General features: G+C 42.2%; 1 protein-coding gene across 2 annotated transcripts; it reads left to right on the top strand.

The window, feature by feature from the left end:
• Window positions 1-11919: 11919 nt before the first annotated feature.
• Window positions 11920-13245, top strand: CUNH11orf87 (chromosome unknown C11orf87 homolog). Of its 2 annotated transcripts, none has more exons than XM_041414587.1 (2): window positions 11920-11977; window positions 12563-13245. In XM_041414587.1, the coding sequence occupies exon 2, from the start codon at window positions 12707-12709 to the stop codon at window positions 13181-13183; it is 477 nt and encodes a 158-aa protein (XP_041270521.1). In that variant the 5' UTR covers window positions 11920-11977; window positions 12563-12706; the 3' UTR covers window positions 13184-13245. The 2 variants fall into 2 exon arrangements, with proteins under 2 accessions (XP_041270521.1, XP_041270512.1); XM_041414578.1 differs by lacking the exon at window positions 11920-11977 and adding an exon at window positions 12198-12228.
• The last annotated feature ends 5821 nt before the right edge of the window (window positions 13246-19066 follow it).

The raw sequence follows: 19066 nt of genomic DNA, 5'->3' as shown, positions 1-19066 counted from the left end.
GAATCTGAAATTGTGTAGCTAATGCTTTCAGTGCTTCTTCTGGAACTTTAGGACATTTTTCACCTACACCAAACCACACATAAAATACCATTGTTCAGCTGTAGAGACTCTCTTGAGTGCATATATGCAATTTACGTGTATTGTGTTCCCCACCTCCTGACCCCACTGTTGTGAAACCACAGACCTTATTCCTCTACAGCTCAAATCTGAAGAAGTGTGTCCTAGGCTCCAGATACAAAATTTCCAGAATGGAGTGATTACCACTGAAGTGTGTGTGAGATCCAGTGATGGATATACATGACACATCCAGCCTGCAAAGCTCACCCATTCACATTACAGGGACTTGGGATCACACAGGGCCTGGAAGCTCCTGGGGAGACTGACGCTGAAAAAGAGAATGGAAGCAGTCAGGCCAGCTGCATGCTGAGGACGCTAGGAAGAATGTGAATGAAGCTTGAAGCAAGATGGGTATTAATGACTGAGCTCTGGTAAGGCAAAAGGAGAGCACCAGTCTGGATAGAAAGAAGAGGCAGTGAATCTTCTGTAAGGCTTTTTTTCATAAAATATTGACTATTTTTAATTAAAATATTATAAAATATTTAAAGTAAAATATATAAAATATCATAAAGTATTGCTCATTTGGATGCTGCCCAGCCACCCTCACAAATGAACACTCTCCATTGACACACACTTCTGTGCCTCCTACTCAGCTTTCCTCTGGAGGGTCATGGCAAAATGAGGCTGAAAAATAGGAAATCTACAATTTTCTAAGCTGAGAAGAGCAGTGCCAGGATCAATACAGCATGAAACAAGTATTGGACACAGCCTAACCACAGTCTCTAAAGCCTTCATTGCAGCTCTTCTTCATGGTTTTGGAAGGTCGGTCTCTGAAAGAGAAGAAACAATTTCCTTCTTACTGCAAGCAATGCCCATCAAAGTTATTTTAATGTAGAAAAACAAAAGTGGCAAAGGGGTTCTGAGGGGCAAATGATGTGAACCCTCATTGCAAATAAGCGTACAAATAAGGGAATTGTTGCTCTTATCACTGTGGATTTGGGGTCCTCGTGTGTTCCCATAGTTCTCAGTGTTCCATGGGCAAATATCCTGGCAAACATTGTGTTTAGTACAACAGCACAAATGGCTCTTTTCTATCCACAGAACTTTTGTGTTTTACGTTTCATGTTTTATGTCAGTTCTGTCTGGGCTTATCCCACTTGCTGTCCTCAGAAATCTCTCCCAAGATCCTGCTCCCCAGTAATGTGACTAACAAATAAGAGATGCACTGTACTTTCTGCTCAATTTAGGACAGAAAAACAACCCTCACACATGCAGTATCTAGGCTATTTCTGAGAACTGTGCTGAGCATTTCAGAGAGATGTTCAGAAAAGACTAAAAGGCAGCTACAGAAGGGAATCTTCATAAAATGCATTTCCTCCCAATCTTTCTTACTCAGTGACACATGATCATTTATTCTTTTTTTTAAGAGGAAAACTGCAGCACTCTATGGGGGGTTTTTTGCTTCCACAAAAATGTGAGTGATTTTTTGGACTCTTTGTCACAAAATGAACTCTTTCAGCAGTAAAAAATCTTGCAACTCTAGGTGACATGCTTTGTGCCCATCCTGTTCTTTCTTCCCCATAACTTTTCTTGGGACCCTGTGGTTATTCCTGTCAACTGCTAACTGTTCTTCAACTCTGAAATGGTAAATAACAAAATGGAGATATGAAATAAGAAGGATGCAGCTCCAGAGACCTGGCTAAACAGACATAAGTGGGGCAATGAAGGCTAACACGGCAGGGCAGCTAGATTGGATGAAAGATATTTACAACTTTTTAAGTTCTCAAAGATTGCAGTGGCCTACCAATTTATGCTGGAAGCATTGTTTTCATGCTCCATAATTACATTGCAAATGTTGCAATCCAGAGGCTGCTCTGCTTCTGCCACTGACCCTTTCTGTGGCCTTAGCTAAACCACTTTACGTTGTTGTTACCTTTAATCAAATTGTGTTCTTGTAAAGTATGATCCCTCTTTAATGTGTCAGTATCATGACATTAACTTGATGGGGACTTCTAACATTGTAACCTAATTATTGATAATAAAACATAACTAGCTGAGAAGAATCAAACTATTTTCTTATAGTCTTTACTTAGAAGATTTTTAATTTCATGAAGGTCTGAAAGATTTCCATGTTTTTGGGGGAAATAGAAACAGATTGGTAACGTTATGCACTGGAATATCTTTCAGAAAAAATGTATACCTACAGTACCCCTTTAGTATCACTTAATGTTCCTGCAGTCTGCCAGCCTTACACAAATCTAGTCCTGTTCAATTTTTTTCCTACAAAACAAGATATAAAAAGATGTTTTTGCTGCTCCTCTGCACTAATAATTTGTTTGCACACAAAGATTACTTACAGGCTGTTCTTTTTCTTAGCTGATTTAGTTTGTTAAAAACATCTAATTGATTATATAAGAAAAAGAGACCAATGTACCTTCGCAGATGCCTTTGACTTGTTTTACAGAGTGATACTGTGCTGTGCTCTACAAAGTTCTATAATCTATACATCTGCTTCTCATTAATATTCTAACTTTTGTTGAGTATATTGTCTTTCCAAAGCTACTGTTTGATATGCCTTTCAGCAAGGGAGATTTCACTTTTCCAAAGTATCTTATATTTTTACTAGGTTTCTGTTCTAATGCAACCCATTATTTTCAAAGGCTTTCAACAACAGAAGAATATCACTGTGCTCAGAGCAGATGTCTGAACTGGTCAGGAAAATTATTGCTGGGGTTGTGTTTGACCATTTTCAGAGACTTTGGTGGCATGGATTTAGCATAAGAAAATCTCCAAGCTCACCCATGCCTCAGGCCCTCAGCATTCACTAAGGCACTGAATCTCTTCTCCAGGTTCATGTGCTCATGTTCTCCTGTCTTTCATGTAAATGCATTGTTACACATATCTGCTAAGAAGAGAATACAATAAGACAAGCCGGAGCCAGTAGTTACAGTGCTGAGATTATTCTGATCTGCCTTTAGAGTTTCTTGTGTTAATGACTGGCAAATAGTTAGGACCTCTTAAAAGCTTTCCTCCAACACAGTGTAATGGCAGCTGTGAAACATAATTTCCCAAATAAGCTCTTACAACAGAGGACTCATGATATCTCGTATATAGAGTTCACCTATCTTTGCTTCTGAAAGCCCAAAGAACGTACCAACTGTGCAAGCTTGCAGTCCCTTGTTAATTATAACCTGTGTTTATATAGCAGCCCTATCTCAAAGCTCTTTTCAAACATTAAGACTCCTAGCACTTCTTTTATGTAGGCATTATTATCCCTGTCATTATCCTTATCACATCTTCCATTTTATAGGTGGTAAATGAGCAAAATCACACTGTGAGTCAGTAGCTGAATTAGGAATAGAATATTGTAGTCCTGACTTTGTCCCTTGCTTTAATTACTCACTAACATGATTGCTATTTGTGGGTTGAAGTGATTTTGTTCAGTGTAAGATCTCAGCAATGATTTTTTGCATGATTCTTTGGTTTGCAAGATTTTTGTTTGTACAGCTTTCATGCTGATATTTTTCAGCTGTTGGTCTTGGTTTAAGTAGCTAATAAGAGATGCTGTCATCTTCCAATTAAATACGTATCAATAAATTTTAATATTATACAATTTGAATAATAGACTGGAACAGCTCAAATGAAGCTTAGTCTATCGAGCAATGAAGTATTTAGGCATTGATGTTGTGTCCTAATCTAGTTATAGTAAAAACCAAAGTAGAAATCTATCGAGAAATGTACTTTTGTAAAGTAGCTGGGTTTTAAATGACAGTTGTTATTAATTAGTCTTTTCTTTTAATGTGAAAATACCACATGCAATACAAATATGTTCAGTTGAAACTAGACAGTTAACCTCATTTTCTCCTTTTCCAGGATTGTTTTCATCTGGAAAGGCAATCTAACCATTGCATTGGCTCAAACAATAGCTTAGCTTCAAAACATCCCACTGACAGCACCCCACTCCTTTGTTTCTCTGCCATCAAATGACGTAAGAAATACAATAAAAAAATAAAGATCTTCATGAGTGGTTACTCAGAAGACCACAAGGTGCAGTCCTGTGAGAAACTGAAGATGCCCTGAGACGTGAAAGCATGGTCCTCCCATAGGAGAAGCGTAAGACACTCAATATTACAACATAATTGTTTAGAAATAGTGGATTGGCCTTTTTCTTCCTTGTTCACTATTCTTCTCCTTTTCCTCCTCCTTCTTCTTTTAAACAACAGGATATCTTTGTCATTCCTTTAACTACACTGTAAAAGTCTTGTCCTCTGTCAGTGGTCTGCTTGCCTACAGGTGCAAAACTTGGTTCTTGGTGAATTATCACAGAAATACATACTGCCTTAAAGGTCTATCTTTCCAAGGGAATAGATCCCTCAAATAAAAGTACAAAGTACTTTGCTCCCTTCTACTTCTACTGCCCCAATTATAGAACAAAATATGTTTGTTGGTTTTAACAAACAAGATCTCTCTCAAGGTGATTTGAATGCTGTATTTTGTGGATGCAGCAGTCATGTACACAGTCTTTATACAGCTGACAACCTTGGAGAAGAGAACCTTGTTGTGCAATTTGTTTCATAGTTTTCTGTACTAACAAGGTTACAATTCCCAGCATTTGTTCTGCACCATGTCAGCATTTTACACTCTGATCTTTAATTCATTCTTCTTTAATGACCTCTTCATTTGCTTATAAACCAGACCTCCATGTCTCCCAATCACTTTAGTAGACAAGTTACACTCTATCCCCTTCCCTTCCCTTCCCTTCCCTTCCCTTCCCTTCCCTTCCCTTCCCTTCCCTTCCCATTTTATTCTTTTCCTAAAAAACTTCATGTAACACAGATGATACCTGCCTACCTGAGAAATACTATAACATTTCTCTGTTTTGTCATGCTATCACAGTTTATGGGATTTTTAAATGTGTATTCTTGTAAGAATTATTACATATTTCTCTAACTAGAGCAGCTGAAACCACATATAGCACTATGTCTGTATAGGCCTGTGATTGAAATGACAAATGATATTTTTATGTTGTATAATTTTCTGTTATGCAATTTCAATTTCTTGAAATCTTTCTTCTCACTTATATGTTTCTCCACAAATAATAGCTATTTATGACTGTCACTTCTACACTGTACCTCTTATGCTCCACCTGCACTTCTTAGTTCTACAAAATGCATTCTTCTATAAAAATGTTTTTGCCAAATTTCCTCCATCCTGTAAACTCAGTCTTCCCTGTTCTGTCAACTCAGTTTTCCCTTTGCTTTCCAAGCTTTTCCTTTTTACACTGATGCTTCTCCAGTGTGACCCCCAAAGGTGGTGAGAGGTAGATTAGCTAAGCTTTACTCCTGGGTTCCTCAAGGCAAGGAAAAATATTTATATCATAGCAATTATTTAGAGACCTAATTTAACTGCTGAAGTGTAAAGGTCAGAAGAAGTAAGAAACAGGATTCCCTGTCGTAGTCTTACCTCAGCACACAAAGAAAAGTTATGGTATCAATACTTTCTTGGAGTACAAAACAGCTAATCAGCCTCCTGCTATCATGCAAGGACATTACTACATCCAAACATGTTCCTGTAGAGCTTTGAAAAAACTGGCTAACTTTGTTGAGTGTTTATTGCATTGATATTTTCTCCTTATTTCCAGATACTCCAGTTGGTTTTATTTTATTTTGGAGAGAGTTTTATGTTCTCTCAGAGCACCTCTTGATTAAAATCAGATCATTCTGTTGCTTTCCCAATGTGTTTTCAGTCTAATTTCAGACTTGACATGGCAAGGAGTATAATAAAACTTAGCAGAAAGACACAGAGAGAAAACCGAAGAGCCCAGTAATAAAAGATTACATGGTTCTCCAGTAGAGTCTAATAAACACAGTGGTGAAGCAAGTTTAAAATGAAATCCCAGTAAACAACTGCTTTCTCGCTGATTACCACTGGTAAAATAAGCCCTTCTGAAACAATGCTATTTCTGTACAAAGGGTTATTCACAAGCACGTCGTACATGACAGCAGGTAAATGCCAGGGACAATGGAGGGAAAACCTTGATCTCATCTATCTGTCAGGGCCTTTTCTGTTTTACAAGGTGATCATGCAGCTCATAGGATGAGGGCTCTTTCCATGGCAGAGACCGTGGGCTTTGCAGCTTGGGCAGCTCCTTTTACCACATGGATTTTTGGGAGGGAGGGAAAGAAGCGCCTGTGAGGGGCTGCTGCTGCTGCAAGGTGCTTGATCCAATCCAACAGGCAGGTAATGACATACGTAATTTTACCTTTCCTGGGTAAAATATATATCCTGGGTTGGATTTGACTACAGGGCACAGCACCTCATAGAATAGGAACTTCACAATTATGGTCCTAGTTTAGAAGGTATGGGCATGAAGAGATTTTGTGCTTGTGAACTTTTGGGATGGTACTCTAACTAAAAATTAACATTCTTACTCCCCACCTCAAACTACAGCCTCAGAAGAAAAAGGCTGAAGTGCTACAAAGCTAGTAAAAATTAGTTTTATTTTTAAATAAAATTTCTAAACTTAATTCAAAATTCTGTAAGAGAAGTGGTTAAAATCCTGGCTACAAGCAGGGTGACAAATTGAAAGAACAAGGCTGCCCACAAAGACTTTCAGCTGTGCAACAATGCAAGAAAAATGCATTTCCAGCTGCTGGTATCAGGATTTCATTTACTATTGCAATAGTGGAAAAGTGGGAATAAAACCAAGGTCCCTTGGATGTTCAGGGCCCAGGAGATAACAGCAGAGAAAAATAAAAATGAGTGCTGCTAACTTCCTTCATCACACAGTAGTTGATTTAAAAAAAAAAAAAAATATATATATATATAAAAGGCCGTGGGCAAAATTTGAGCTATGTATGTTGCTGATGAACAGCACAGTGAGCTGGAGTTGACTAAGCATGGATTTTTTCTAGTAGAGCTAGAGGTAAATGGCTTTGTCATCCATTACACTTTCCCAGCTTTCTTAGATTTCCTCCCTGGAACAAAGCCAGGACATTATGGGGAGCGGGAGGGTTGTTATGCACATGGAATGAACAAAATTTCCTGTCTCAGGCTGAGACGTGCTGCCTGGAGCTGAAAGACCCAAATTCAAGTCCCTCCACTTCCAACCTTCTGTCGGCAGACAGCAGCTGCCAGGTCGTTACCCCAAGTGTCCCTTCCGTGGTGTTGCTGTTCTACACTCCGTAAATGTACAGAAGGATCACATGAGCATATGTGAGGACTGTTCTGCCTTTGGCCCATGGCATGACCTAGGGAAAGTGAGGTTGTTTCTTCCTCTCACCTGGAGGTTGCCCCTGGGCACCCACTGGCAGGATGGCAGGGTGCCCTGGCTCACACAGGAGGGATGCAGGCTTGAGGCTGCAGGAGCCCAGCGTCCCCCAGGGCTGGGGCTGACCCTGTCACAGGGTTTGACTGAACAAGGGCTTTATTCCACAGCAAAAGCTGCAGTGACTGTTGTGTAGAATTGGCTCTGAAATACATTCAAACTGTGTTAGGGGAAGCATGTGAGGGGCTGTTAATATGTGATCAGATTTAAAATGTGGATTGTTATGCTTAAACCTCACTCCAGTCTAATTAAGCGGTAAAAATTTCTTTTTTCTCTCGGTGATAGCCACTGCTACAGTCAGTTGATGTTTCACCAACCACTAGCCATGTTCTCTATTTAAAAATATAATCAAAGTCTGCCCCTCCAAATTCCCTAAAATCTATGTAAACTATTAAGAAAAGCAAAAATATTGCATTTTATTAAATTTCATTACTCTGACCCTGCCATTCTAAAATGTATTGGCTAATGAATAAAGTAAATTTTAGTGATTTTAGTGCATAGTTACAGTTAAAATACTGTCCTTCTTTCTTACCTTTGCAATAATTTTACTCAGATCCACTTTGTGTTAGTAGATGTACGCCTGTGCATCTTTAGAATTCTGATGTTATTATTAGATCTGTGTATTTGGTCAGGTAAGCTCAACGTTGTCTACTTATTTCTTCATAGTCTGGACCTATGTTCTACTCCTAGTACCATTTAACACCCTGGTGAATTCAGCAAAAGCCTAGTAACCTTCCTCAGTCGGCATCACATGCATCCTTTTTTTTTTCTTTTTTGAATTCTCACCATCACATGTGGGAGGTTTCTTCTTTACCAGAACAAGAAAAGAATATTTTTCAAAAGTAAGAATAGAAAATGAATATGTAAAATTTTCCTTAAGCTTCATAAAGAATCATCTCCTGAAACTGAAATAATTTTGAGTCCATATCACTCAGACTACTTTCTTCTAAAAGGTGTGGGGAGAAAGAAAGAAAAAGAATATCTGTTTCTGAGCTGGGTAGCCTGGGAAGCAGAATTGTCAGCCATAATAAAGCTATTTCAGCTCAGAATCTCTGAAAGACACCTCTAGTATCTTTGCAGGATCTTGGCTGACCTACCAGTGCATATGAAACAGAAATTTATTTTATTTTGGTGGTAAAATCCATTCTATATACAGTACTAGGTTTTCAAACCATGTTTAAATCACTGGGTTTCACCTGTTGTAGTGGGAGTGTGTAAAGTCCTGGAAGACTTCTACACAGATGGCCTTAATCCCATGGGGAGATTGCAGATTATTACCAGGGATATTGGCATTCATGGAGTGCTTGGGCTGGCTGGCAAATGATGACATCAATTTTGTGAAAGAGGGATCATGCACTATTCTATATGCAATCAAGTGCTAAATTTAAACACTGGTGGGACAATAAATTTTTTTTGTAAGAAGGGTCATTAATAGGCAAAGGCCTGAACCATCAAACCTTTACTTCCATGAACAGCCTTTGCTCACAGAGGTTATCTCATTAGGCAACTGCCTTACTGAAAAAAGGGCATTGTAATACAGGGATTGAGGAATTAGTATCTGCAAGAACAACTTTTCTAATTATAGACTAAAAAAATTCATGTATGAAAGTCCATTTGTGGGATTTAGAAGAATGTATGCTGTCTGCTTCGTAACAATGGGAACCAAGAGAAAACTGGGAGTTATCAAGGTTCTAATGAGTACAAACCTTGTTGTAAAATTCAAAATCTATCCTCTTAATATAATGTCCTCTATCACACAGTGGCCAATCCTATTTGAGCAAGAAACCTAATCCCCATAAATGTCATACTGCTTATATGGGATGCTTGAATTCACTATAACTAATGACCAATTTATTCTTGAAAGAGAGCACTCTTGAAGATATCGTGTCCTTTATTTTCATGCCAGACAAAATAAGGATTTTTCATGACCGCATCATCTATACTTTTTATTTATATATTCAAATATAATTATAATAGTTAATCAGAGCAAAGGAATAATGCACAATAACAACACAGATTTTTTTTCTCCCTGATTTCTGAACTTTCTGTATTCTGCTCATGGGTACTTCATCCATTTGTTGGCTCACAGCCAATGTGAACCAGAATGCCAAGGTATGTGTAAAATCATGGCAGAGTTATTTCCCTTTTAGTTTACAATGCTTCTCTTCTGACTGTCTTGTTAAACATTGCAAAATTAGTTGCCAGAAAGAGCAAGAACAATCTCTGCTTTTCATTCATTTTAGCTAAAGCAGAAATACTGCAAAATTGTACATGAACACACAGAGAAGGGGCTGCCACAGTAGGGAAGGAGTTAAACATCTGCCGAGGTCTATACTACTGTCCGCTCCCTGAACCAATTTTTCACTCTCTACAATTCAGGAAAAACCTTGGAATAATTATGATACTGACACACAAGACACATTTTCACTATTTTCTAATCCTAAAAGCAAGGTATAATGTGAATAATTGAAGAAAATGGACAACAGGTAAAATTAATACACAAAGGATTTTTGATTTATTTAAGGTAATTTAACTTGCAGTAGCTTTGTGTTGCCTCTCCCAACACGTAAAACCTGAAGACATAGTAATATATTCTAGTGCAATAAAGAAGTAGTCCTAGCTATTCACTTTTGCAATAAACACATCTCAAGTTAGAAAATTCCTTAGTTTTGAACTTCATCCAATCCCCAGTTTGGTTATTTCTGCCATAAACAGGGCTGACATTCTAAGGTATCTTCATACCTTTATTATATCTCCTAATACTATTTTCTGTGCAAAAGGCCATTGTTATGGTGCTGTTTGGGTTTTTTAAAATGAATTATTTCTAATCATCTAGCAACTTCTCAGATCAACTGCTGCACCTTCACAAACTTGCACATGCTTTTGGGATTAAATGCTGTCCTTTTCCCACTTTCAGTTTAGGCTAAAGGATGCAGTGGAGCCTGGTCAGGGAGCACTGCACTACTGGTTTATACCTTGGTTGCTTCTGTGTGGGATCAGAAGTGTTCTCCAGTGACACAGGCCATGATGAGTGGTCCCCGTGTCCCTCACCCTGTTTTGCAGTCCCCCTTTTCAGCCGCAGCTCTGCAAAGAATAGTGGGAAGGCAGAGGAAAATGGCCTGAGGATTGATGTGCTGTTTCAGCCTGTGGTGGTTGTTTTCTCCTCTAAGGCAGCGAGTATAGAGCACTGATTAATGCAGACCTCAGATGTGCACGTTGGAGGAAGGCAAGGAGGAAGGAAAAAATGCAGGCAGAATGCCAGTGAGGCTCTGGATGTGTGTGTGTGATAGAGGGGTTAGACACGTGTGCAAGGAATGCTGGGCTGAGAATCACAGAATCATAGAATAATTTGGGTTGGAATGGACTTTTAACACTCACTGAGTCCAGCCCCACTGCATGAGGTGTTTTAGCAATGGCGCCAGCTGCGCACCCGAGGGAGCTGAGTGAGAGGAGCAGTGGGCAAGGGCTTGTCTCTCGGTACTGGACTGAACATCTTTCCTCTCTGTGCAGCACCCCTCCAGCATCAAGCTGCATTATTCTGGGGAGGGGAAGGAGTAATGGAAACCCCTATTCCTCTGGTTTTAGAGGAAGCATTAAGTTGGAAATGATTGGGATTATCTCAATCATCTTGAATAGAGCTCATTCTGTGCAGTGTAAATCTTTCTCTACAACAATCACAGAGTTAATAGTGCCTGGCCAAATTTCACAAGCTGTGGTGCATTTACTTATCAGAAACAAGAAACAGGTACAGAAGAAATCTGCCTTGAAGCAGCAAAGTGCTTAAATGCTCAGCTATCAAGCTTCTGTCCTGTGAAATGTTCTTGGCTACGACGGTCAGCAGATCTAACGGATCTTTGTTCTTGACTGAATATTTTTCCAGCTCATGTCACATCTTACCCTGTACAGATTTTCCTCCTGGCTTTTTAGCCACTAGAAAAGGATGGATACTTTCTCCCTATAGTCCTGTAACTTACACCAGAGCTTTATAGCAACTCTCCTTCCAGCACATGGGGTTAGTCTAGAGCACACAACATGGAACAAGTGGAACATCCAGGCCCTCAGATCTTGTCCCATGTTGCCAGACACTATGACATCAGTTTGTTCTTTTTGAAAATGTGAAGAGCTCCATCCTAATGGTAATTATTTTTTCTGCCTTGTTAGCACTTCTGAAAGAACTTTTAAGATAATCGATTTTCTTATGTTTAGAAATCATCCGATTTTTGCCTTAAGTGCATTAATGGGCAGCTCATACCTGTTTGTTCTTGACAAACGCCTGGGATGCACTTAGCCTTGGTGAGGCAAGTTTTCACACATATTCCCACCAGGAGTCCCTGGCACCGCTTTGCTCCCACAGACTGACACCAGCCTGCCGGAGCAAGGACGGGTGCGCTGGCTGTGCGGAGGGACGGGGCTTTGCTACCGGCGGGGGCTCGGCCCGCAGCTGCGGTCCGGCGGGAACGTGGCTGCCGGTGGGCACACGGCAGCCGCGGGCGGAGGCGCCGGCGGTGGCTCGGTGCGGGCGCTCGGGCCGCCCCGCCTCTGCGAGCCTGGGGCCAGGGGCTACGGTGCCGGCTGCAGCCGGTGCCTGAGGCGGTACGTCCGTCTCTCTTGGGGAAGGGGCTGCGGGCCGCTCTCAGCGTGGCGGCGGAGGTGGGCAGCGAGGGCTGGCGTTGCGCGGCCCGGGAGCAGCGGGGCGCGGCGGGCCGGGCCCTGACGTCAGCGGCCGGGGCGGCTGCAGCTGCGGGCGGCGCTCCCCGAAGCGGCGGCGGCTCCGCTCCTGCGCTCACTCCGCGCTGCCGCAGCTCCCAGCGCCCGCGGCGCCCGGGCGCTCCCTCGCCGCGCAGGTAAAGGGGGCTCCGGGACGGCGGGGCAGGACCCGCTGGGCTCCGGAGCCGCCGCGGCGCGGGGCTCTGGCAGCCGGCCGCAGCTCCCTCGCTTCCTTTCCCGCGGCAACTAATTGGGGGAGCGGCCGGGCGGTGCCGGCCGGGCTGCCGAGGAACTGGCCAAGTCGGAGCGGCGGCGCGGTGCCCAGTCCCGGCACCCTCGGCCGCCCCCGGCAGCGAGCCGGGGCCGCTCGGAGCGGGGCGCAGGGCGGAGGCTGCCGCAGCCGCGTTTGGGGCGGGGGAGCTGCGCAGGGTGGGTGCCGCGGGGTGCTGATGTGTCCGGCTCCCTTTGCAGGCTGCTCGGGTACTTCAGAGCGAGAGAGGCTGAGCCGGCGGCGTCCCGGGCATTTCCAGCTAGCGCCCGCCAGCAGCCCGACCGACTGAAATTTAGACGTCTTCAGAGAGGGGAGGAAGATCCTCATCTTCCGTAGCCTCCTCAATGAGTGCCAAGCTCTCCAAAGAGTTGAGGCTGTCCCTGCCGCCTTGTCTTCTGAACAGGACATCTGCCACCTTAAATACCAGCAGCACCTGCATCACGCAAGTGGGTCAACTCTTTCAGTCCTTCTCATCCACCCTGGTTTTAATTGTCCTGGTCACCCTCATCTTCTGCCTGATCCTCCTCTCCCTCACCACCTTCCACATCCACAAGAGGAAGATGAAGAAGCGGAAAATGCAAAAGGCTCAGGAGGAGTATGAACGGGACCACTGTGCCCGCAGCAGCAATAGCAGCAGCCAGCACCCTGGGACAGTGGTGCAGGGAGAGGCACCCCAAGGAAGAGACAGCCGACTGGGAAGACCCCCCCAGGACTCGGAGATCCAGCGCTCCTCTCCCTCGGCAGCCCCCAGCTCTCAGCAAGCACAGGCTTGTTTGGACACAGCTGGTGTGGGGCTCCTGCAGACGGTGATTTTGTCATGATGGTTTGGGGGAGACCTCACGAAGGCACTGATTGATGTTTGTAAATATCTGAGTGATTACTCTAGTCCCCGAAGAAGAAGAAAACATTGCTAATTCAAATGAACGAACAAGCCCATGATCCAAGCGCATGACAGATCACATTGCGTTTCTCATTGACTGTGTGAGGAAAGGACGCATCTTTTTACTGGAGAAGGAGCTGCACACAGCTACTCAATATCAAGTCATCCACCTGCACGAGAGGGTCAGGGGTAGGGGGTCCCTTTTCTCTGGACATTATTACCCCAAGTACAGGGATAATTGGGATTCCCACTGCTCTTGAGATTGCCACCACGCCCTGTGTCATTGCTACATGGTGTGGGTTGGGGTGTGGGGGAGAGGCAGGTCTGGTGGGTGCCTTGGGACCCTTCTGTCGGAGCAGGCTGGTGGTACACTGTAGTCTCTCCTTTTGTGCTGGGATCTGTGCCCCTTTCCCACCCCTCTCACTCCTTTCCAGAGCTGAATATTGCTTGGTGTAGAAATGGCCACCCCTAGTTGGGCTTAACTGCAAGCACCCTCTGACCCCACAGCCCTGTGCCCCCAGCTGCAGCACTGAGTGACCCACTCACTATCTGAAGGATGGAGTCAGCTGTCTGCATAGAGCTGTGCCTGAGCTTTCCTCTCCCATCAGCTCCCTTCATCTTGAAAAGCACCCCCTTCCCCATGCCATGAACCGTGAAACCCAAACCCAGTGCTGTTCTGTGTGGAAGGGAGGGGTAATGTGCAGTAACTTGCCTGTGCCCTCCCAGGGGAGATTGTCTTTGTACCTCCTGTTGGTCCTGAAACAATCCAGTTCTGCACCAGGCACCCTGCACTGAATGCCTGCGTTCACAGCTTTGTCTCCCAGCAAGGAATCCTGCAGCAGTACAGATCTTGCTTCTACTTTTTTAGGCTAATGTGTATTTTCAAACCTCCTAATCTTGTAGACAATTAGGGACAGACAACACTTAATTTTATCGTATGTCCTCCCTTGGGAAACAAATAATGTAGTTGAAAACGTCCTTTCCCAAACCCTGGCAGATATTTGTTTCTGAAGTGGCTGCTGTGAAGTGGTGTAGTTTATCCGTAGCAAGCACAGAGAGTTTTGTTGTCTCTGGATGGCGGGTGTGAGTGGCTGCTGGTGCTGTGTGTGTTGGAGGATGCAGCGTGGTTTACAGAAAATGCGTCTTTGCTTAGGGATCAAATCAATGACCATTACTTGAAGGTGCCTTAACAGCATGCCGTATCCAAACTTTGAAACATATAGTGTGATACCGTAGCAGAGGCAGCCCTCTACTGTGCATACTAACATCTAAAAATTGCAGCACAGAAAAAGTGATCCCGAGGGATTTATTCTTTTGGTTTTTTTCTGTTCCATCATTTAAAGTGTTTTGAGGATATAGTAATAGCCCACAGCTTTTAATATTCTGTATCCTTTGTATTTCTTCTCTGACACGCTCTGTCTGAAAAAATCCCAGACACGTAGACCAGGAGGTCTGGAGCTGTAATCTGTGGGTGAATGTCGTTAACCAGTTTAAAACTTGGAAAGAGAGTGGCAGAAGTCCTCCATACTCCTATAATACCCCCAAAAGGCAGAGATTTCAGGGTAGTATTTCTGGTACCCAGTTTTCTCGCTTTCCTGGTGTGGTGGGAATTTGCTGTTAAGTTTGGATCCGTGCCTCCATCGTTTTAGGGAAGAGCTGTACCAGGGAGCCCAAGGAGCCACTCCACCCGCTGAGGTTAGTGTGGAGAGCTGCCTGCCGAGCGAGGGGTGTTTACGGGAGCCACGGCTGGCTCTTGCTGATAATGGGTACTTCGTTGTTGCTGGGCGAGGAAATTGGCTGTGTTTTGTTTTCCCCCAATAAAGGATGCATGAACTTTAGTGTTTAACCTCCTTATGCAACTGCGGCACAGTATTGCACCACAGGGAGTAGATTTAGGACAATGAGGAGTGTTCAGCTTCCTGACCACTGATCTCCACTAAATAGAGAGGTATTACTTTCCCCTTTATTTTGTGCCTTTAAACCACCCCCCACCCCGTCCCAAACCGACAGTGTATAATTTCGAGTTTTATAAAAGCAATAAGATGTTCCAAGTCACTCCGGTGCGCTTCTGGTTGATTCCACTTCTTTAGTGTCTGAAGTCAGATACTCTTCCTTCTGCCTTATGCACTCAAGGCATGCAATAATTCCCCAGAAGTGTACTGCTTGTCACATCTCATTGCAGTTATAAAATTGCCCTATTTTTGAAGAAAAAAGAAGGATGGAGAGATAGATATATATATATCTTTATATATATATTATGGATATACAGGTATATGTATTATTTATATAATCTCATGCCACTGAAAGTAGTTGCGAAAGTGTGACTAGAGTTAAAATATTATCATTTAAAACTCTATCCTTTGTTAATTAGCTTTGATTTAATATTTTAATATCTCTGTATTTATGTAAATCTGTGTAAATTATATGGTCTATTAGTAAAATTTCATACTGACTTTAATTTTTGCAGAACTGTGAGCTTCTTGTGGTGTCATCTAAGGTTTTTTATTTCTAAAGCTAAATTAGACAAGATATGAGAAGTTGTAAATTCCTATTATCACACAGAATTACTGCAATAAGGTTCATGCATATTCCCAGTACACAGCCCTATCTTGAGGTATAGCAAGCTTATGAGGTTTAATTGAACGGTCTCAGGAGATCTAGCTGATACAAGCAGGACACATAGGTTTTCATTTTCATGAAACAATAAGCAATCTAGGGAATAGATGTGGATTTTAAAAAGAGAGTTTATGCTTGGAGGTTCTGTCAAATCAATTGCTTCAAAACCCTACAGCTACAGCTAAACTTCTGCACTTAGCATTCAGTATTAATAAGGCTGATGCTTCTTTCCCCTCCTACTTAAACTAGAAAAGAGTAGAAAATTGTTCATATTTCTAAAGCATACATTTTCAGCTAAATGTGAAACTGCCCAAAGGGTTTTGAATATACATATTTTATGCAAGTGTAATATCTATGTATCTGTATCCATATATTTAAATATTTTTGTGTAACCTTTTCTACGATATTTGATAGAGACGCTGGGTAAATGCTTGTACCTTTCTTGAACACGAGGAAGGATTTTTACCCTCTTGATGTGGACATTCTTTTTCCTGTGAATTTGCACTGGTTTCCACGAGTGGCAATGATGACTGGGCAGCTGAGTGCTGACTGATGGAGGCACAGACTGTCTTTGCTCTGTTAGGGGGCAAATCCTCTGGCTGGATTTTCCTGGTTCTGAATTGGAGCTGGTTGGCCACTAGCATCCTGCATGTGTAAGAATAAGAAGTGCTGTGGGGCTCAATAACTCCTGTCCGGTTCAGCTGTTGTTCCGTGGAAGAAGCACGACAGCAGTGACTCCTTTTGTAGAGCCTGGTGAGAACAGAGATGATGGGCAATGCGATGGCCGTGCTGGGACTGCATTGGAGCATCGGCGATGCCTCGTGCTGCACTCCTGTCCTCAGGAGTGGCAGCTGCCCTGGGGATTCATCCAGCTCCCGCTGGCATCGACAGGAGTGGCTTGCACGGCCCGCTGAGGGACTGGGATCCCATCTGTAGCCCGCACGGAGCGTGGCAGCTCTCCACATCACCACCACTGACCCTGCTCTGCTCCTGTCCTGGCAGTCTTCAGAGACGGAAACCACTGCGTCCCGTGAGGGCTGGGTGCTTCAGCCTGGTGGCCCTGGGGAACCTGCACTGCTGCTGTTAGCTCTGCTCCTGTGGACTGAGGCACTTAGGTTCCTACGTGGATCACGGACAGGGAATGTCATTTCATTCAAATATATCATTCCGGCATTTTTTTCTTTGGGGGTTTGTCTACTGCAAATGTAGCTTCAGATAAAATTTGCCGGGCTCTCCATCCAGACATGTTTTAACTTTTGGTACATCTCTCTCAGATGAATATCTGTAAGTTTATAGATATATATCTCAAAGGAAGTGATGCTGGACAAAAAGCAAAGAACAGAGACTTCAAGTTACTGACAAAACTGTCCTATGACGAAAAAAAAGGTTTTTTTTAATTTAAAATTAATTTTAGAGGCTACATCTTTAATGTAAATAGCAAGTTACTCTGTGATTAATGTTTTCCATAGCATTTCTGAGTAATTGCTATCTTGTTTCTGGAAAGCCGTGTCCAGTGTTATGAAGCAACTGTGCTTTTTTTTCTTCTGTTGTTATGAATATGAGTACAACTTTAATGTAGGGAGAAAAAAAGAACAGGATTTGACTCTTTATATAGGACTGAATTATTTTAAATCCAGTTATAGAATTTGGTTGCTTTTTTTTTCCTTCTTGTGGTTATTCTCTCTGCACGTTCATATTTTTTCTATGGGTACTTGAAACCCTACATTTTAATAAGTATGCAAGGTATGAAGGGAAACATGACAAATTATGTAGGAAATATTTTTTCCTCTTTTGTGTAAATAGCAAAATTTATAATGACTTAAGATACTGTTTCATTACATTTCTTGTCTCTGTAGAATTTGGCATGACACATATACAAACCTTTAATAGCACTTTCATTTATGTTAAAAGTTAGAACTACTTTTATCCAGGATTGACTTATTCATCTCTTTTGGGTATCCAACATTTTTTCCCCTAAGCCAAGTTTTCCATCTGATTGCAAAATAAATTTCTAGTAGAACAGAGCCTCCTTCTGTTTTTAGTCTTTTACATGTAGGTCTCTGGTCTGAATCCAGCCAAACTCATTAGTGTAGAAAATGTGTTACGATCTTGCAAGAACTGGATGGTGTACGAGCCTTGAGGAGAGAGGTGACTGGCAAGCAAACAGGTGAAATGCCTGGCAATGGAAACAGTTGGCTTTCCTGTGTGGAGTTGTGGAAGGGAAGCCTCCCCTTCCACTGGATGAGCCTGGGTGAAGGGCAACCCGTTCCAGCCACAGCAGAGACAAGTATCGATCCTGTTGCTCTAAAATGTCATTTTATATATGACACTAGATCTTATTTCTTTAAATTATGTGTAACGTATTTCTTATTCAAGTCAAAGAGGTTTTCATTGCTTCATCAGTACTATATGTTCTCTGTGGATAATTAGAAGAATTAATTTTCCAACCCTTTTAACCTAATACCTCTACAAGCATCAATTTTGTATGAGTTAGGAAATAAATAAATATTTGGATCAGAACCCTGTCAGTAAAGATTGCCTTTATTTATATAATCCGGTGTTCCAGTTGGCTTTTCTTTGTTGTTTCCTTCCTTGAAATGGAGTAATATAATCTGTTCATTATCTTACTTTTCTAAGAGGACAAAGACTTTAAAGCAAATACGCAAAATACACACATACAAACAGGAAAAATTTTGACATTGTATAGCAGAATGAAATCATGTAGACTTTTTTGTTGTTTTTCACAGTAATTCTTTGACCTCTGTTTTTCATACCACCTCCAATCAAGGAAAATTTTAACCTAAAATCTTAGAAAGAACTAACAACGAACACATGCTTTGCTTTTATGGTTTTACCTTTCCTTAGTACACAGTCAGTAACCAAGTACAGGTTAAAACTTTTCAAACAGTATACCAGGGGATTTTGAGTGCTGCAAACAAGGGGCCAGTATAGTAGGTTCTAAGGTGAAAATGTTAGCTCTATAATAGAGTAAAAGCAGGAAGGACTGTGGGGTGAATTTGGGATTCTAAAGGAGTGCCTTAATTTTGTTCCTGGCTCTGTCACTCACATTGTGAGGCTCTCGGCTTCCAAGCTCTTTATATAATAATGTAACCAATCTATTAAACAGAGTTGGAGCCTGCACATATACAGCCCTGAAATGAATAAATTGAGCATCATCTACATAAAAGAATACCCAGAGCATAATACA

This window comes from Onychostruthus taczanowskii, unplaced genomic scaffold (genome assembly GCF_017590055.1).
Source record: "Onychostruthus taczanowskii isolate IOZ18803 unplaced genomic scaffold, ASM1759005v1 scaffold105, whole genome shotgun sequence".
Lineage (NCBI taxonomy): Eukaryota > Metazoa > Chordata > Aves > Passeriformes > Passeridae > Onychostruthus > Onychostruthus taczanowskii.
This window is presented reverse-complemented; position numbering and strand designations above follow the sequence as displayed.